General features: G+C 37.4%; 1 protein-coding gene across 1 annotated transcript in view; it reads left to right on the top strand.

Annotated features, from left to right (window-relative positions):
* The first annotated feature begins 837 nt into the window (after nucleotides 1-837).
* SYTL3 (synaptotagmin like 3) overlaps nucleotides 838-20,151 on the top strand; it is a 35,454-nt gene continuing 16,140 nt past the window's right edge. The window contains exons 1-8 of the mRNA XM_072856020.1: nucleotides 838-944; nucleotides 5,007-5,579; nucleotides 6,980-7,195; nucleotides 10,867-10,931; nucleotides 13,600-13,651; nucleotides 15,019-15,085; nucleotides 16,058-16,130; nucleotides 19,537-19,661. Of these exons, the coding sequence (XP_072712121.1) occupies nucleotides 5,470-5,579; nucleotides 6,980-7,195; nucleotides 10,867-10,931; nucleotides 13,600-13,651; nucleotides 15,019-15,085; nucleotides 16,058-16,130; nucleotides 19,537-19,661 (708 nt within the window). The 5' untranslated portion in view covers nucleotides 838-944; nucleotides 5,007-5,469. The remainder of the gene's footprint in view (nucleotides 945-5,006; nucleotides 5,580-6,979; nucleotides 7,196-10,866; nucleotides 10,932-13,599; nucleotides 13,652-15,018; nucleotides 15,086-16,057; nucleotides 16,131-19,536; nucleotides 19,662-20,151) is intronic.

The raw sequence follows: 20,151 nt of genomic DNA, 5'->3' as shown, positions 1-20,151 counted from the left end.
CTTTAAGTGCACAGGTGGAAGTGTTTGAACCTATTGAATTTAATGAGTTTATAAAACTGCAGGCTGATTAATTTTTCCACGTGAATAGAATTGCAGTGCTTTGCTTCATTTTAACTAAAATTAATATTTCTTAAAACACCCAAAACACTAAGAAGGGTTTCTGTATTGTACATACAATTTACCTGGTAGAGCCAAGAACAAGGAGATCAATCTGCAAGAACAGACTCTCTTCTTCTCCAGAATTTTAAATAATTTGGATGTAATTTTGAACTTCATTACTCACACTTGGTTCTGTAGTAGACTGAACTGGGATATCCAGTCCAAATAATGTTTTAATCTGTATCTGACATCAGATTTACCAGTTGTGAGGTAAAATAGAGATGAATTCTTTTATCTGTGCTAATCGCTTTGTAATTCAGATCTGAATAGAAAACTATTTTGTTTCCAGGAAATAACTGTTTGCGATACAAGCGGCGTTTTCTGTGCAAGTCCTGGGGACATTGAGGTTAGTAGTATTTTCACATCTATGGTATCAGAAAAAGAAACGATGTAGAACTCAAAGCCACTTCTCTTCCTGTGTGTGGCTTGAAGACAGCATATTTTGATGATATCAGTCAGCTTTTATAGTCTCTTGTGCCGAGTCTCTTTTAATGTTAGAAAAATGAATAACTTCTCTTTGATTGCTAGGCGCTGTTAATAAAACCAGAGACTTGGCAAAAGCTGTTGTAACACTAGAGCTCTTCCTTGAGTGCATTTGCTTTTAGCTGTTTTGGGGATGCTCCTCTGTACATACGTCAGTCTAATTTTGGTGCCCAAAGGAAGGAAAGGGGGTGGAGAAAAGCCACCAGTTTTCTTTAGGGAAAGATAAGTAAATAGTAAAAGTGCTACTCAACTCTTAAAAGCAGTTTACTTCTATGCATCTTTCTTTGATGGCTCCTGAAAAGGTAAGAACATCTTTTTAATCTGTTCTATGTGACATTGCACAGGGGGATGCATTTTTACGTACTGGGATAGTGTTTTTTAGACTGCAAAGATTTAATGGAAAGAGCACAACTGGAACTTTAAGAAGTGTTTGTGTTTTTGTTTGGTTTGTTTTTGTTTTTACACTTTAAGTGCTGGGGTGGGATGTTATTAAAATCACAAGACATAACTTTGGTAAAACATTATCAAAGAAGTTATAAATAATTTGCCTCTATGGAAGGATATGAAAATAAAACTGTTGCAGGCAGGTAGTATAAAATAACACTTGTAATTTTCTTAACTAAGAATAAATTTATGTGATTGGCCTCTGCAGAATAGAAAATAGCCATAAATTCCAGGAGCTCTTGTGATTGTTTTTACTCTGAACCTCCTTAATCTGTGTCCTAGCTACTGATGTATTACATCCATCTTCTTGGTTAATGGATGAAGTAATCCAATTATCTCAAGTCTATTAAGGCTGAGACTTTAGAAGATCAGTTTATTTATACTTATTTAATTGTCATTATTTTGCTAATGCTTAAGGATCTGAAAGGAGATCAATAATACATTACATGCAAAGTTGCTTTGAGAAAAAGTAGCTTGCTAAGTCAGGCATTTCTAAGTTCAAAAACTTAAAAATAAGCTACCTTTTGCAAACTTAATCTTGTCCTAGGTAGGCCTTTTGATTGCTCTTCAGTTACATAACTATGTACTATTTTAGCCTGATATAAAAGAAAAAAGCATGGTCAGCTGAGATTGCACTGTGTGCGTGCATGCCTCCCTCCTCTAAGACGTGACCATGTTGGTCGTCCCATCTCCTTTATGATGGCTTTGAGACTTCACATGATAGTTTTGGAAAGCTACTGATCCATCTGCAAGGTTCCTGACACTGGATTATTTTAAATACATAATTTAAAATAATGCTTGAACAAAATATTTTATGTGAGCTTTGTGCTGAAAAGGGAGAAGTGTCTTGGTATTTACTAAAGAGGTTGCTGTTGCTTTTGGTTTTACACAGGAGATGCTTGGCTTTGAGGTTAGCTGACCGTGTAAAACAGCTAGCTAGCCGGATTCGATGGGTAAACATGAAAGGAGGGCATCTGTGAAGGTTTTTAAGATTGTTTTTTCCTGTCAAGGAGCATCATTACTGAAAACACCACTTCTTTTTTACCGCCAGAAAACTAATCTAATGCCAGAGAGCTTTGGTGTTAGAAAAGCTCTTTTTTTCTGTTAGGAAAGTAGAGAGCTCTTCAGTCCAATTTGAACATCTCTGTGAAATTATTACAAGCTCAAGTCTGTTGTGGGGCACAAGGATTATCCCCTATTTGTGGGGATATAGTAATTTATTTATTCTTAAAGCTACCTCATCATTAAGCTAGATTTTGAATTATCTTTGAATGTGCAAGAAAAATTGACAGAACACAACGATTGTCTGAGCTTAAATCTTCATGAAGGTTAAAAAAAAAAACAACTGTAGGAATGTCCAGGTGCAATATTGATAGAGCTGCTGGCTACATGATGAATTTTAAGCTTTATTCTCTGCAGCATGTGATGCTCTTACCCAAACCATTCTATGATTCCATGATCTTGCCCAGCAGTGAGAGAGCCACGGTGGCTTTTTCCCTCTCTGCATAGTGCAGGTACTGTAGGAGGTAGGGCCCCTGGCACCTTGCTCTGCAGTAAGTTTGTTCTGTTGTTTGGTGCCAGAAGATGATCCTAGTCTTTCCATCCTAGTTGCTGTTGGCAGTCTACTACTGGCATTAGATTCAGTGCTTACGATCTATCACTGTGAACAGGATATGAAGTGTAGCAATAGACCAACTGGTTTTGATTATGGTGTTTGCAGTATCACTGATGGGCTGAGGACGAATGCCCTTCTGAAGAATCCTGCCCTGGCTAGTGAGAACCTGTGTCTCCCGGGGGGAATAGCTGTGAGCACAACAAAGTGGAAACAAGGGGAGGCTCCAAGGTGTTCTTTCCCTCACACCATTTAAATTTGTGCAAGCTTGAATAGCTGAAAATATAGTTTTAAAAAAAATTTTATGCATCTCTAAATAAGATTCTGTATGCCCTCAATATTTTTCATACACTAAGATGTCATCTGAAACCCATTTCCCAAAACAGGCTTGACATATGGAAAACTTTGTGCTCTTCTGTGAAGAAGGGAGGTAGTCCTTTTTTTAAAGAATTTGAAGGAGATATCAAATAGCAACTACTTCTGTGCTTGCTTAACTGTAGGTGTTGCTTTTAGTAACTATTTTACAGTGGCACGTTCTTAATAGGTCTGTAAGACATTCATGTATTTTCTTTAAGATCACTAGAGTGGTTTTATTGGATCCACCTAATAATAATTATAATGAATTTGCTAGCTTTTACTGATGCTTCAGGAGGATTTTCTGATGATGTTGTAGATATGCTAGCCTTTGGAAATCCTAGGATTTTATAGAAAACATAATTTACACTGTAATGGGTGTTTTGGTATTCTGTATAGGGCAGAGGTCCCTGAGCTTGTACTGACTGCTCTTTCAGATTGTACTGACTTAAATGGAGTTGAAGGCTCTAAACATGCTCATCAATCCTGGGAGGTATTCTTGAGGTAAAAGATGAAAGCAGGTAAAGGATGCAGGGGCCTTTGAAAATGACATATATTGTGTTAAAAAATTGCTCAGGCTTTTTAGGTTTCAACTGAGTAATTTCCTGTGAAATTGCAGTTGGTAAGGAAATAAAATATGATTATGCCTATCTCTGCCTCTTTTGTTTCCACAGGAAACCAGTCTTTTTGTTTTCATTAACACTGCTTCTGTGAAATGCTTTGTCCTTCTGGTGTCTGTTGAAGGGTTTCACAAAAAAATATAAAAGAATGGAATGCGTAGTCTTTATACATACAAATTATCACCTCCTGCTTTTTTTGTGTGAAATTAAGTAATTTAATTGGGGCAAGCTGTATGTAAAGTAATTCCCTGCACCGACAAAAATACATTACACTATGTATCTGAAGTTTTGGTGGGGTTTTTTTTGTTTGTTTTTTAATTAAAACTCACAGTAATTTTAAAATAATGATCCAGCAATGCAGATAGTTGGTCAGATCCTCAGCTGAGGTCCATCAGTGAAGCATCAGTAACTGCTCTGGGAAGGCTTTACCCTGCCGTCCTAGGGTCTAGGCCTTCTGCCTAGAGCCTGACTGTATGTATTTAGTTCAGATTAAGTTTGAAACACTTAACCAATTTTCATATACACATCTGTAATATTTGGTGTACCATAAGTGGAACTCTCTTACATTTCTTGTAATACACACTAGACAGTAGTATTAAAACTGAATATGGTGTGTAAGCTGAATTAGATTGAATAATCATTTTCTTTCTCTACTTCACTGCAAAGTATATTAAAATTATTTTCTATTTTAGTGGGAGTTTTACAAAAGTGAAGGTCACAGAATATATCCAAAATACAGTTGTGATTCTGTTTTAGTTTTATACTTCTCATATATTTGTACATTAACATCATCAGTTTGGGGCCAAAATTGTTAGTGCACTGAGCTGGAAATACTATATATCTTGACTCTTTAGTGCTTGTGTGTACTAATAAAGATAATAGCATTATTGGGTATTAAACTGTTTATCTAGACTTAACAGATGTAGGTAATTGATAGAAGTGACTCTTAAGGGGTGTCTTTCCCTGTTTCCTCTTAGGCTTGTGATATTTTGTCTTTTCAGTAAGATGAGATTAGAAAGGGGCATTTTTGTCTCAACCAGCATGACTTTATCAGTCATGGGGCGTGTAGACCTGTGCTCAAAACTAAATTAAGCTTCTTTATTGGTTGTTTTATGTTGACTGTACAAAAAATGTGAAAGTACATGGCTGAGTGTTAATGGACAGTATGGTGAGGCTGTTTGAAGAACGGGACTGTCTTAAAACCTTTCCTGTATCTGAATTAGTGCATGAAAGGTATAGCATGAGTATAGCAAAATGTGGTCTTCACATACTGTTTGAAATGTCTTGAAGAGGTGAGGAGAAGAGATAATAACATGTATTCTTTTTTTCTCTAGGCCCAGAAATCCCAAATATACAAGAACAAATAAAAAAAAAAAAATCCCCCCACTCCTTTACACCATCTCTTGGTGAATTGTCTGTTCATCTGGTGACAGTTAAAGCCCTATCTAGGACCTTGCTGCAAGCTCTCATCCCTTTTGGAACCACTCTCAGCAAAAAAAGAAAGAAGAAAAGAACAAGAAGTTCTTTCATGGGAAAAAGACAAGACTGCTGTGACCTTGCTAACTGTTCATATCCCCTGGGTAGCAGAGACACTTAAACGATGACTTGTGTGAAGACAGACGCAGTTATTTTTCTCTTCAAGGGTATGACACAGTGAAATGTATCACCAATCAAGTAAGAGCGCAGGCACTTAGTAAACACTCAGACCACATTATACTCTATAAAGTAGTATCCATCGTTCTGGATGTAGTAGAACTATAGGACGGGAGTCTACAAAATAAGTGAAGTTTGGGGAAAATGGCCTGTGAATTTAATCTAAACTTCCTTAAGGAATTGGAACGAGAGGCTGTTCTGGAAGTCCTGTACCGTGATCAGATAGTGAGAAAAACAGAAGAGGAAAGAATAAGGTATCTGCTGTTCCCCTATTCCTGTATTTCTGTTCCTTTTTTCTCAGAAGTACTCTTCCTCTTTGCTATCCTTCCAAATGTTTTCCTTTTTTTAACTTGTTGTTAGCTAATGCCTTTTTAGTCTTTGGGAAAACTAAGGATTATAGAGAGCCTTGGCTTTACAATACTATTGATTACTCTACAGTAAAGATGAGCAAGTACCATTCAGTGAATGATCTACTTGATGAATTTTACTTCTGGCCTTCATAGAAAGTTCTGTTGCTGCCTGTATTTTTTCTATGAAGGCTTTATAGTATTCTCATCATGTTATTATGCATGCCTATATAGTTCTGGTAACACAGAACATGTTCAGATCTTTGGCTTGTTTAACTTACGTTGTGTCAAGACTGGAGTTAAGAATCATTGGATACGTGCTTATTGTGCTGAATCCATCAGTGTCCCTTCTCACATACAACAGGTAGCAAGCACACCACACTGTCTCGGAGGTTGTTACTAGTGTCAATAGGTGTAAATGGTTAGGAAAAGGATTGTATTTCATTATTTCACACTAGGCAAGTATCTCAGTTGTGAAGGTTAAGGCTTAATCCTCCAGCATTTTATTTGCTTTGTATCAGGGCTAGGGCAAGGATTTCCTTGCAGCTTGTACCCTGCTTTATCTCGTTGCATCGCCATATAAAACAGGATATTTGTGTTGCTAAGTTAGAAATTTTTAGTCTCTTAATTGTAGAAACTTAAGGTTTGTTTACAGCAAACATTTATGTAAGTATTACTGGACATATTAAATGATTGTGAAAAGTAAGGAGAGGGTTATAAAGAAAGTCTGAATTGGTTAGAAAATCCCTGACAACTGTTGATGACATAGCTAACAAAAACATAGATATTGATTATTGGCCTGTGCAATGGAAGCAAAGTTAATGAAAGGGAGAGGTTTCAATATTTTGGTCTGATGTGTTTTTTATTTAACTTTCAGATTATGCATTTGTTATGATTATTTTTACTTGATAGAAGATTTGATTCTTGGGTAAATATGTTAAAAAAAGTCATCCAATGAAAGGGAGCACATTTAGTCTCAGTTTTTGTATGTGAATACATAATCACTTGCATATACAATTTCGGTGCCCTGAGCGTGCATAACTGACGTGAACAGAACCCCATTTATACTAGACTATTACTCTGTTTGTATGCACAGTTGTGGTTGCATATACAGTCACAGTGCAAAAATGCTGTGTGTAGACACCTTCAGGCAGTGCTCAATTGAGGTCAAACCTGATGGCATATCTCCCACCAGTAACAATATTGCACAACCAGGGTATTAGCTTGTGACTTACATGGGGATTTTGGTCTATTTAATTTTTTAATCTTTTTGTTTGTTGGTTTTTTTTTTTCACCTGGGGGATTAGGAAACTGAAACTGCAGCTCCAGCAGCTTCGGTGGAAAGGGGCAAGAAATGTAAGCCATGAATACCAGGAGAGATCTTGTGCTCGCTGTCAGAAATCACTTGGGTTATTGATGAACAGAGGTGCAGTATGCAATGGGTGCAGTCATCGAGTGTGCTCTGAATGCCGTGTCTGCCTGAATCCCTGCCTTTGGAAATGCACCGTTTGTTATGCTCATGGGTAAGAAATTTTACTGGTTTGGGTAAGTGCCAGTTTACACTGGTTATCCAGTGAATGCACACTGGTTTTGTGTGTATCTGTTGCTTTAAACAATTAATGAAACAAAGCCTCTGGCAGAATGAAAGTGTTGGATGAAGTCCTGGTAGCAATTAAATTGATGGGAATTTTGCATTAGACTTCATGTAGTCAGGATTTCCTTTCCTGTATTTAGCAAAATGGATCCTCAAGGTAGGCCAGAGGTAGTATGGCAGAGATGATAACAGCAAAGCATAGGAACAGTCATTAGTTTCTGAACTGTAGATAGAACTCCTTCCCTTCACTCAGTACTGAACCAGTGCATCATAACAAGTTGCTGAAGGTGCTGTGTTTTGGGGTAGTATAGCCAATTCCTTGATAATTTCCTAATCATGCCTCATACTACAGGAGTGAGGAACCTGGATTGATGAATAATTTGAAGTCATGTTTTATATAAATTTTAAAAGCAAAAAGCATTAATAACATTATCAGGAATTGTTTAAATGTGGACAGAAATCCAAATTTATTTACTTTGAATTAGTAATTTTTTCTTTTACTATGTCACCTTGCTTTTGTTTTCCAGGACACAGGAAACAATCTTTCCTTTACTGCATTGGTACAATTTTTATATCAAAATACTCCATCATTGTCCTTCCTATACATCAGAATCTTCCTAAACCAAATGGTTAAGCTATATTTCCACCTTGGATGAAAAATAATATTATGTAGACAAAGAAAGATAGTTTTGAAAATGAATCAACAGCTGTGCTGGATGATATATATATCCCTGTACAAAGGGTGAGGATTTGGATGAAATTTTACTTTATGCCAATGCAAGATTAATGCACCACTTCACTCCCTCTTAAGATGCCAAGATGAGATTTAAATAATGCCAGAGACATGTAAGGCAAGGTATTGGTCTTAAGCTAAATGAATTTCTACTACTAGTTTGAAGTAATTTTCTATAGTTTGGAAGAGACTATAAACTATCACTAAAAATGTGTTCTCTGAATCCTCAGTTTATTTTACAATTTATACATAAAATAGGCAGATTAGCTCCATCTATATTTGATACAAAGCAGTTACTAAATTTTGATTCATATAATTCACTGTCTGTGCTTCACACTATAAGCACTAAAAGGAAAGGTTAAAAAGTTAACTTTCCATATGCTCCTCTAGATACCTCCCTCCACTTCCTCTTCTTTTCAATTGGTTTCCAGTTATTTGGTGGCCACAGTGGAAGTCCCCTATAGAGAGCAGCTAATTGTTAAGCTGCCTTGTATAGTGCTGTGCACCCTTAATTATTTCATAAGCATGTCCAGATATTTAATGGTAAAACCAGGAAAGCATTATTTAAATGAATTAAAAGACATTTTTACTTTTTCTTGAGGAAATTACTTTTTTGTCTTGCTAATATAGAGGAATTCTTTAGCTGTCATTGAAATTCTCTTTATGGCAAAGAGACAGCATATTTGATCTTGTTTAGTCACGATGCAAAGTCCATTAAAATTGGTCAGACTTCTTCCGTTGCCTTCAGTGAGCTTTACATCAAGGCTGCAAATCTCAAGAAGGGTAGGGAGTGCAGCAGTGTGGTAAATGCTACTCAGCGCCTTTTGTTTACCCCGGTGAGGGAAAAATAGGGCAACTAAGAAGTTTAAGAGCTGATTTTCAAGTCCTGAGCAACCGTAACTTTGAGTCGTGGTTACCACTACAGTAAAACATTATCATCAGCAGCTGATAATGGAAAAAAAACGTTATCCTGAAAAAGAACATTATCAGCAGGAGCATTATTGAGATTCTCTCCTAGACACTAGGGTTGTGTTTGTAACAAACATGCTTAAACACCATAGTGGAACAGCATGCAGGGATAGGTGAGTGTCAGTTGTTTACAAAATAAGAAATTTAAAAAGCCTTGTGCACTGACAAAGTTTGTATCTTTCACCTGGAAGAGGCATCTCTTATGTAAATGGAGTTGGTATAGTGTGTTTTTTAAAGGAATCCTGTCTTCTAGGAGCCTAGAAAGACATTTGCTTTGAAGTAGCTTAGTCTTTTACCCGACAAGGATAGCTCTTTATGAGCTTTGTTGTCACACTTTTGGCCATGGCTTAGCTTAATACACTCGTTAGCCAAAAAAAAAAAAAAAAAGGGGTATTTCCAGATCTGTTTTCATCCTGTGAGTAGTCTAATCATCATATGAGCCTGTGCAGAACTGGAGATTAAACTCTGTGAAGATAGGCTGGAGATCATAATCAAGGCACTACCTATGCAGAGCCCTTGACATAGTGCAGCCAGAGATTTCAGACATTTATTAGTTAATAGATCTCCATCCAAAGTAAGTAAGTATCCTGTCTCAAAGTTATTTTAACCTAATTTTCAAACTCATCTGTGTTCAGTTATGTGCAAGGATCTATGGTTAGGCATGCAAATAAATAGTGCAATCTACACAGGTAATGAATTTTTTGAATATTCTTCATTGCTACTTACAAAGGTATATTTTAAATGCCTAAAATGCCTTAAAATCAAGCCACAGAAAGAACAAAGAGCATCCTACCTATAGTTTGTCTATTTTAACATTGTATAAGGTGAGGTGTGAAATGGCAGACCCAGGGGTTTTGTTGCCTGGCCTTTGGTGGATATGAGTATAGCTCTCATGTTTAGAGATTTTGTTTTCTTAAGGAGACAAGCCCTACATGAATTTACTGTCTATATGTTGTTGCCAGTTTCAAGCAAGTTTGGCAGAGGGAATAGTAATAAAGAGATTAATTTCACAGAAGGAAAATTAAGTACTGGGTAAAGAAGAAAATTTAGCAGTGCCTGCACTGAGGAAATTTTTGCAGTGGGACTTCATCCTATAATAACATCAGAAAATCCACAAGGAACAGAGATAATATATATGCCCTAAAAATTAGTAAGACATTTAGATGAGAATTTGGAACCTGAAGACTCCAGAGAATCCCTTCCTCAGTTAAAGAATTTTTTGCCTCTTTAATAATGGATGAGTTCAGGTTGCAGACTTTGTCTAATTCACTTGGAGACAACAAAATGTAAGAGTCAAATCTGCTGAAAATCTGCTCTTCACAGAGCTATTTAGTCTGATATCCTTTCATACTTGTTAATCATTACTTTTCTCATTCTGTGATCCTGGTGCCTGTGTATGACATGGACATCATTGATGTTAGCCTCTACAAAATGGAGAGAGATGGGCCATGAAGCCATCAGGGTTGTGAAGCTCAGTGCTCCCTGGTAGCCATCCCAAGCTCTGCTTGGGAGAATATCCTCTATCATTGACTTTCCCTGCTCCTTAGACTAGGCTGCAGCTGTAAGCAGTGGTATCAGCACAAGTGCCTGGGGCTGTTATGCAAGTTGGTTGTATAGACTGGAGTGAACCTAGGACTCCTGGCTTCAGAGCAATGCCTGGAGCAGTCTGTATGGCTTTCCATGGGCAGTCCTACATAGCAAAAAGGAAAAAAAAATAGAGGAGAGGAATCCTTTGTTTGCAGACCCATGGGAAAATCAGTCAATGGAGTGAGCAGTCATGAAAGACTAGTTTTATGATAGCATTAAGAAGGATTGTTGGATTGTTAAATGGTTATCAAACATTTGAAGACATGCACTTTGGAAAATGTTGATTCAAATGTCTTTTGCTTGTTTTTCAGAGATGTGAAAGTAAAGGCTGGTGAATGGTTCTTTGAAGAACGAGCAAAGAAATATCCAGGTGAAGGTAATCACTGAAACAGACAATAAACTGCTGTGTAATGTGTAGTCCTCATCTAAGTGAAACACAGAATGCAGTCTGCCACTGTATTTAATGTTTCTTCCACTTGGTGAGAGGTCTGTCAGAAATTATCATGCAGTGCATCTCTCTATGCACTAAATAAAACATGAACACAAACTAGCAGAATGCATTTAAAAGTATAATGTATTTTGTATGAGTAAGAAGAATAAGAAAATTGCTGGCCATATCAATTTGAATTAATGAGCATGTAAGGCTTCCAGGAAATACAATGATATGAAATAAATATAGAAATGTTAAAATATATGTGCAGGAAGGAAATTATCTTGCATCCATTGTTTGTCAAAGTTAAGACTTCAATTGTTTTCACTGAGAAAGATCTAAAGCGTAAAGAAATGACAGAATGGAATGAAGAAAAACATGTATAGCTATAAATCAACAGAGAGCTAAACGCTTACCATTTCTTTACTGTCAGCCAGCTGCGCCATTGCCTTGTGTTCAGTCTTTTCAGTGCAATTAGAAATACAAAGCCCTAAAAGAAACTACAGAGGATGTGGATGGATTGCCCTATGGTGAATGTGTTTCACCAACAAAGAGGCTGTTAGTCTTCGTTTTCACCTACAGTCACTAATAAGGTGGAGAGGATTTCCTTCCTCTTTCCCTTGAAGCACCACTTCAGATAGGCAACTATTTAACTTTGTGCCTGACTGTAGCTAAATGTTACAGTTTCATTTCCAGTATCTGCATGGTATCTAGATTTAAGAATAGCTGGTAAAAGGAAAGCACTGGACCTTAAATATCTCTTGGGAAACTTGAATAAGAAGAAGTTTATAAATGGAAGAACGTAATCGGGCAAATTTTCGGTAGTAGGTATTCACAAAAGACAGCAGGTAGCAAGTTAAGAAATGAACTACAGTTCCTGCTAAAACAATTCATTTAAAATTTGAAAGATTTCACTGAATTCCATTTTAGCTAATACAGTTTCTGATTTTAAAGTATTGGTTGACTGATCTTTTAAAGCACAGTTGTATCCCATAACAATTTTTAATAATTTTCCCTCATATTCTTTTCAGTGAGTCTGAAGCCAGTAATTTTAATAATGTCTCTGAGTTATTGGAAAACGCTATGTTGTTCTCAGACACTGAATCTGATATTGCAAGATACTGACTGTCCCTCTTTCCAGTACAGTAAATGAATTCTCTCCTTGCATTATCAAAGCTTTGTGGGTGCTTGAAGCATTTTGCTTAGTTAGTCTAATAGTGATACTGTTGAAGTCACAAAGATCTAAGGATATACAGAAGATAAGCCTTCAGGGAGAAATAGGTTTTGTTTAGTTCCTTTGATTAGATCAACTGATATTGGGGTTAAAAAATGGCAAACTTTTGAAACAGCAGTCGTAGTAGTTATGTATCCTTCAAGCCTGGGGAGGCAGTGCCCTCTTTTGGTTTGAAAATACAACACAAGTGAAGTATTCACTGTAAAATAAGTTTAACTGAAGAAATATATGTTACAGTGAAGTTTTTTCAAGTTGCAGAGTAAAAAAAAAAAAGTTAGATCAGTATGCTCTTTATTAATTTTGTGTTGCTTCTACCTAAAGAATAAAAGTCATATTTTCATAAAAGTGGTAGATTGCCTTACTAACTAATAAATTGAAAATCTAAGAAATCATTTAATGCTGCAATAAATCAAGATACCAAATATTACTTATTAATAACAGAGCATTAAGTCTGGAGTTCTGATTGAAATTTGTAACATCAATAAGTTGATTGTTGTTTCTACCACCACCAAGGTCTGCTACTTATATGTAAGTAATACATTATAATTAATGGCATCTTCAGCAAAGCATAGATCACATGCTGCTTTTTGTGTTAGGAATGATTAGTGACTAAAGCCACTCCAGCTACTTTCATTTGGCCATTTGTTACATGCATTTAGCCCTTCTTTCTGTTGGCAATCACTCAGGAGCAAACTACCTTTTTATGAGTCTTCATTGTTCGTGCCTGATGGAGCGCTTGCTCCTTGGTGTTCTTTACATCATGTGGCTGCTTACCTGAGGAACGTGACATGGTTGCTATTTCCCCACAGGGATGGCCTTAGCAAAGGGTTTTGCTCATGTTTGTGAGCTAGTCATGTGTTTTCATGATTGTTCAGGTCACTAGTAGGAAAAGTGAAAAGAATTTTTCATAAGATGCAAGAGATGACCATGTGCCTACTCTTGTACACATTTTCAAGCTTTCCACAGTGTTTGAGTTTTATGGTTGAAGTGTGCTTTAGTGTGGTGGGCCCATGCACTACCTGCCTCCTGGACCTCAGGAGGCTGAGAGCACTTAGCAACCTGTAGGAATGGACCTGTTAGCATCCGTACATGATTGTCCTCTGCATTTGTGAAGAGCTGGTCTGAGTGTGTCACCTGCGAGAGGTGAAGGTGAAATCATGATAGAGTTTGTGATACAGGAGAAACTTGTGTGTTGCTTGGCATGTATGCTGATACGTCAGGTGGGGGTTGATTTCACTCCTGACTTGCATGTGCATGAGCTTCTGTAAATACAGGCCGGTTCCTGAAAAGGCACTGATTTTAAAAAGTATTATACAGGCATTAGTAACTGCTGTTATTGCTAAATGACCTTTGGGTGTTGTTTTTTTTTCTCCTTCACAGGCAGGCATGAAACAGTTGGTGCAAAGCTCTTGAAATCTTATCAGAAACTGAGGTAAGACTCATAAAAGGACAAATGGTCCTAGGACACTGAGAATTTGTCTAGGTAATATATTGTATATTATAAACCAGTCAGCAGTTTTCATTTTTTTATTATGAAAAACAAATTTCAATACTTTTGGAGTACAAATGGTAAAAGCATAGAAAAATTACCTTTTTTATCTCTCAGCGATCCATAGAAAGGATCCCAAGTACAAAAGAGAGTACTATGTTTGGAGTAATAGTTTCTTATTTACTTGAAATGAAGGGACATGTAATATTCTTGTTAAAACTAGTTGTATTTTTCGCATACCTGTTTACACTGTTATCTTTCAAATTTACACCCTACTTTTGAATGATCAGAGATGAAAATTATTTACTAGGTATAATAGCAATAGCATCATTATTTGCTCAATGAGATATATTGCTGATTTGATAGCTTTAGACTGAATAGTAGACAAGAAGTTCTGTATTCAGTAAGGCGCGTCCTCTTACCAAAACTTAAAACAAGTAAAAATTCCAGTTTACACTGAATAAATACTTTGACTTGAGGCCTAAGCATGACCATACTTATTACCAGTGATATATAATGAAATAACAGTCTACTTAAACTATATTGTATAAAAGAAACCCTCTTCCTTTAAAAAAAAAGTAAAATAAAATTGAGACCATCTCTTTGTATCTTATCATAATTATCTGTCAAGGCATAGCTGCGTAAGACAGAAACTTATAGTCAGCTAGATGTGCTCCTAACCAGGGCTGCATAAGGACTTGCTTTTACTTAGATGTGGTAAAAGTAAAAGAGAATCAAAAAGGGAGTTTGCCAGCTGCCTTTAGGGTCCGTGATTGTGCCATGGTAACAGACTCAGTTAGATACCAGATTTTTTTTCACAGACCTGGGCTATTTACAACAGATGAAATGGCTGGAATGCTGTAAAGAGGCTCTAACAGCTCTGGGCCCAGGCAAGGAAGGATCCTTTTAGTACTGTAAATAAAGATGACTGTTTTCTGAAAACATCTCTGAAACTGAGATGGGGTGCATTACACAGGAATTGTGTTTTAACATTCCAGACACAGACTGTAATACTGCCAACCATATAGAAGTCTAGGAAGCCTGTCCTAAATTAGGTTGTCTTGATTGTTTTAAATTAATAATTCTGCCTAGAGCAGCCCAAGATTGAGAAGATAGAAAGGTAGTCCTAACTCTTACAAACAGGCAATAAGCCGGTGCTGCAACTCTTAAAGACACAGGATCTCAACCCAGATCTTTAGATTGCAGGAAAGACAGATAACAAAGATACTGTATATGAACGTGGTTTATTTATCCATCTATTAGCATAATATATTAATTGTTGCACTGTTTATTGTCTCTTAAATTTCTAGTAAAATTTCTGTCGTACCTCCAACTCCGCCTCCTTTCACAGAAGCCGCAGCAGGAAGCAATGTGATGGTAAATGTACACATCTGCAAAATATACTTATACACGCACCTCTTAGGGTGTCATTCATATGAAAAGGCCAGCCACAGAAATGCAGTAAATAGCAACTGCTGTAGCATCATATTGCAATATAAATGCTGCCTTATGTTCCTTTGTCATTTTTTTTTTTATGCTGCATTGGTAGTAGGAGAGAAAGGTCAGAGTCTATCATGAGGGATGTTTTCAATTAGTTTTCAGTTTTTGAGGGAAGTGATTAACCCTCTCTGCTTGGTACTAGAACACTACACCTGGTTTTTGGTGCCTCAGTACAGGAAGGCTGGACTGAGATCTCTAGCCTGAAGGATCCCATGATCCTGTGATATTCAGTAGTCATTTATAAAGCCATCATTCCATGTGTTACTTTCATTACTGAGTGAAAAATGGTGAATTTGATGGTTGCCTTTGCAATACAGTTTCTAGTGGACAGAATAGTAGGACATGGCTCAGAACTCATCGAAATCACACTAACTTACTATTTCAGTTCATTTTGGACTGGGTCCTGAGGCCCTAGTTTTGAAGCCCATTGCAATTCTGTAAACATTCTAATATGTGCTTACCTGGAGTTTGACGAAAAGTCTTTGATTCAGAGGCACAGGAGCATCTGTAATAGATAGGACTTTCCTACTTGAAGTATTAAATACACTACAACAAATCAGTGATAGAATTACTTGTATTTATGAAATTGCTATGTGATCTTCCTACAAGGAGTTCCACTTTGATATCAAAGAGTATGGAACTGGAAAGATTGTTTTCCATCTTCATACATTACTGTGACAGTTTTCAACCATGTCAACATATGTCTTCAGATGTATTTGTCTACAGAAGTGAGCAAAGGGCTGCAGCCTTACCATCTGATTGTTATGTGACCTGTAGATATGTGATCATGGAAACTTTAAAAGAGCAAATATTTTGTGTTTTCTTACTCTTGGCATCTCCCATTTGCAGGAACTGAGACAGTCTAAAAGTTTTAATAAATCTGTGGAAAACTTGTTTTTGTCTCTCACAACACATATAAAAAGTAAGTAGCTTTCACTGCTTTGTCATTCTAGAGTAATGTAGTCAAATGTTTCAATTTTTTTGCCAAAGTATTGGCCAAAAAATAGTTATAAACAAAGGGTATTGAGTAATGGCTGAAATGACTAATGCCAAGACTGAGCCAACCTGAAAAATACAGTAAGTCTAATTCTCCTTCAGTATTCTGCTAGTTGTTTACCAAGCTGATGATACCAACCCAGAATGCCTTTCTTGTAAAGATGCGAAAAGACTGTATAATGTTATTTTTAAGTTTACTGGGTGTTCAGATGCAGTACATTTAACTCACATTAGCCCAGCGTAATAACCACTTTCTACTGTAGTGATCTTCGTGTTATCTATCTGACTGAACTCCAATGGACCCTGTCAAAGAATCTTATCATGTAATGGGAGTAGAGTTTCATATTTTCATTCACTGGCAGTTTTCAAGAGAACTTCCTTCCTCTTTCTCAGTCTGTCTAGTTGGGTGGTTTTTTTCAGTGCATACTTCTAAGAGCCAGCCAGTCCTAACAACTCTTCTTGCATTCTGATGCTTTTGGTTCCTTCCATTCACTTATGCTGCGTGCTGTTCTTTAGGGTGCAAACTATTTACACACCTCTAAGGCTAACTACACTGAGGACAGCCAGCCTTTGTGAAGAAGAAATTAAAGGCATCAGTGACCAGAGGAAAACAACTTCTGAGCCTTATGAAGATTACAGGGGCTTGCAGATTTGCATGTATTTGAACAAACCTTAGTGTTTTCTTACTAGCTTCATCTTAGACAGCCCCAAATGTGAGATTAGACCTGAATAAATTTGGCTTTAGTGCCTTTCTGCCTTTCCCCCTAACTCTTGTCTTAGCTCTTGTTTGGTCTTTCCTCTAACTTCTTCCACCCATCCTAAAGGCCTGTTCTCTTTTAACTATGCAAATTTAATGTTGTGTCTGTGTGAACACATATTAAAGCTATGCAGAGGCTCAATGGCTGTCCCTCCTCAACAGAAGTGTAGTGTAGGGTGGTGTAGGATACTTTGTTACTGGAAGCAGATAGCTGAGGCAGCAGAGAATTGGATGCAAAGTAATTTATTTTGCTGTTAGTTTGAAGCCTGGGCTTATCCCACAGTTACTAGTACAGACTGTCAGGACTGCAGCAAGCTAATTGAATAGTTCACTGCTACCAAAAGGAAGGTCCTACTACCCCCACATCTTTCTTCTCTCTCTGTTTGTGGCCTTACGCTGCCATCACTTAACTTGCATTAGCACCAGTGCTTCTAGACCCCTGTGGAAACTGATTTAGCTAATTAAAAGGGAAGAACATTAACCCGGACAAAACACATAGGTACTTTTCTGCTGGTTTAGTGAGTTAAATAGGCTCCAGGTAGGGTATATACGTTGGAGCCTGCACAACAGAGGGTGCTGGGCCAGGAGCCAGGGATTGAGGAGGGAAGAGCAGTGGTTGCAGAGGGGGATGGCAGCAAGTTGTTAGCTCAGGTCAGCTGTATGTGAAACCCCACTCAGGTGCTATCATCCTCAGGGTAGAACCTTTTAATTTGTGAGAAAATAACAGGCTGTTGCAATCACTGAAGTCAATAATTAAAAAGTATAGGAAGTCTTACAGAGAGAAAGACTTGGGCTTCTTGACCTAAGAAAACAGCTCTTTCAGACAATATGGCCTCTTAAAGTGGAACCTGGTACTGTGCTGATAAATGCTTTTGGTCACGAGTGTCTAAAGTTAGTACTCTGTATCTTATCTAGATAAAAATGTCCTGGTTTGCAGAGGTATTTAATACACCCAGCTCTTGTGTATTGCAGTAAATAAACCTGGAGAACCTCTTTATGCCTCTGATTCCATCACTGGAGCCAGTGTGTGCACGTGCCTGAGAGCAGCTGGAACAAAGGATTAGCGCGTGTAGCACAATGCCGCCATTGTACAGTCTGCTTTTTATGCTGTTACCTCCTGTTCCAGCATGGTTTGGAAGCAACAGGAGATTATAATCCAATGGTTGCCATTTGGTGAATGTAAAATAAGTTGCTGGTTGTAGTTTTATTTGCAGTGCAAAATTGCCCTTGGCACTAGAGATAGTGTCTGTTTTACTGACTATTTGGGTAGAGAAGCCAAAGGAGGAATAGATATGAAAAATGAACAATCATTTTTTTTTCTCACAGTAACCTGTTCTGTAACCTGTTCATTTTAAGAGAGTGAGGCAAGCTTGTGTTTCTGCTTCTACTGCTGGTCGAGCTACTCAGATTGTATCTACTCCATTAGATCACTCACTCCAGTCTCTTTTATGATCTCTCATTTCACTGTGTATTTTAAAAACCTGGTTTCATTTACAGTCAGAAATGACTTAATTGAGCCTGCCTGTGAATATGTCACATGATGTCTTAATGGTGTACACAGAGTACAGTAAACATCTGAGGACTGAATGCTAAGAACAAAACTAACCCAAAGTGGCTTTAAAAATCACACTTAAGAGTGCCATTGTTTTTGAACACCATAATGACATATTGTCTGCTGTCTGAAGTTCCTCCACAGAGGCTCATGTTGTGAGAGAAATATTTATTTCTTCTGTATGAATTAAACATATGATAGCTATTTCATGTACCACTTATAAGTTATTAATTCTTCATGAGAGACTATCTGGGATTTACAACAAAGTGTCTGCTGCTAAGCCTGCTAGTTTTCAACTTCAGAAATCATGGATGAGTGCTGCCCTTCCCTTTAAGTGAAGTTCTGACTGTACCCTGAGGAATAAGAAGCAAAAAGTGGTGCACTAAATGTCCAATTGTCCTATAGATTTATTTGACAATAAACTAGATGTTACTGAAGTGCTAATTCAATAAGGTACTTAAGTATGGACATAAGCTTATCCATATAAGTAATGTTATTGAAGTCAATGAGGGCTACTCATGTTCTTAAAATTATATGTGGTTTGGGACCAGAGTATGTAATACCTCTCCTTTCATCCATACTTTGGATGAATTTCTAAATATTTTCCAGTATGCTCTGCTTTCTACTTTCCATTGTCATGTTGCTTTATGTTGTTATAATGATCTTGCTTTTATCCTGAACCAAACCAAACTGCTTTACAAATCAAACTATATATGGGGACTCGTAGTAGCTACTTCTGCAAGGAAACCATATTTGATAGCATACAACAATTCATTGCAGCAGCTATAATGATAGGAAGCAAGGAGTATAATTTCCAGTTGAAACAGCAGGCAAGACTTAGGTAGGCAAAATATAATTATACAAAATGGGACAAGCACTTGCCTTCCCATCTGTTTCTTGCTCTTAGGAGATCAACACTAAAATTGCAGGATGAAAGTTTGAAAGCTACAGAATTAGCCTGTAAATCTACAGGATTGCTTGCAATGTTGGTTATAGTGACTTCTCTCTTTATTTTCACTTCAGAAATCTCTAAGTCCCAGAATGATATGGCTGACAGACGTCTCCTAACCACAGATTATGGGCAGAACGTGGAAAGAAGGAAGCAAAGAAGGAGCCAGTCTGACACTGCCATCAACGTTACAAGCAGGGTATCCATATTATTATACACAGTCTCTAACTGTAATAAGGGCTGTTTCAGGAATGGAATATATTTGTAAGAATAATGACTTACACAGTGGAATTTTACTTTTATTATACAAGCAGGGCTTAGCTGATGTTCACTGACCGTGGCCAGAACTCTGATTCTTCACAGGTTTTTGACTTGAGTCTGCACACTTGATCTCAGCCCAGAGCTGAAATGTTAGACTGAGATTTTACAAAGATCCTCACATAGGGAGGGATAGGATGGGTCATTTTGCTGTCAGGTGCTCACAGACTTTCTTGAGGCTGATTGATGTCTGCTCTGTGTGATTGATGGGCTGCACGGAGGTGAGAGCACCTTCTCCTCCTCCTGCCACTCTTGCTGCTGAACAGGACCAAGCTATGACCATCCAAAACCCATCCTGACACTTTCTGAGCACTTTTTAATTTGGCAAGGAGAAAACGTTGACTGCTGTTAGTTGTTGGGCAACTTCCCTT

Source organism: Ciconia boyciana, chromosome 3 (assembly GCF_034638445.1).
Source record: "Ciconia boyciana chromosome 3, ASM3463844v1, whole genome shotgun sequence".
NCBI lineage: Eukaryota > Metazoa > Chordata > Aves > Ciconiiformes > Ciconiidae > Ciconia > Ciconia boyciana.
Note: the sequence above shows the minus strand (reverse complement) of the source record. Positions and strands in the feature narration are given on the sequence as shown.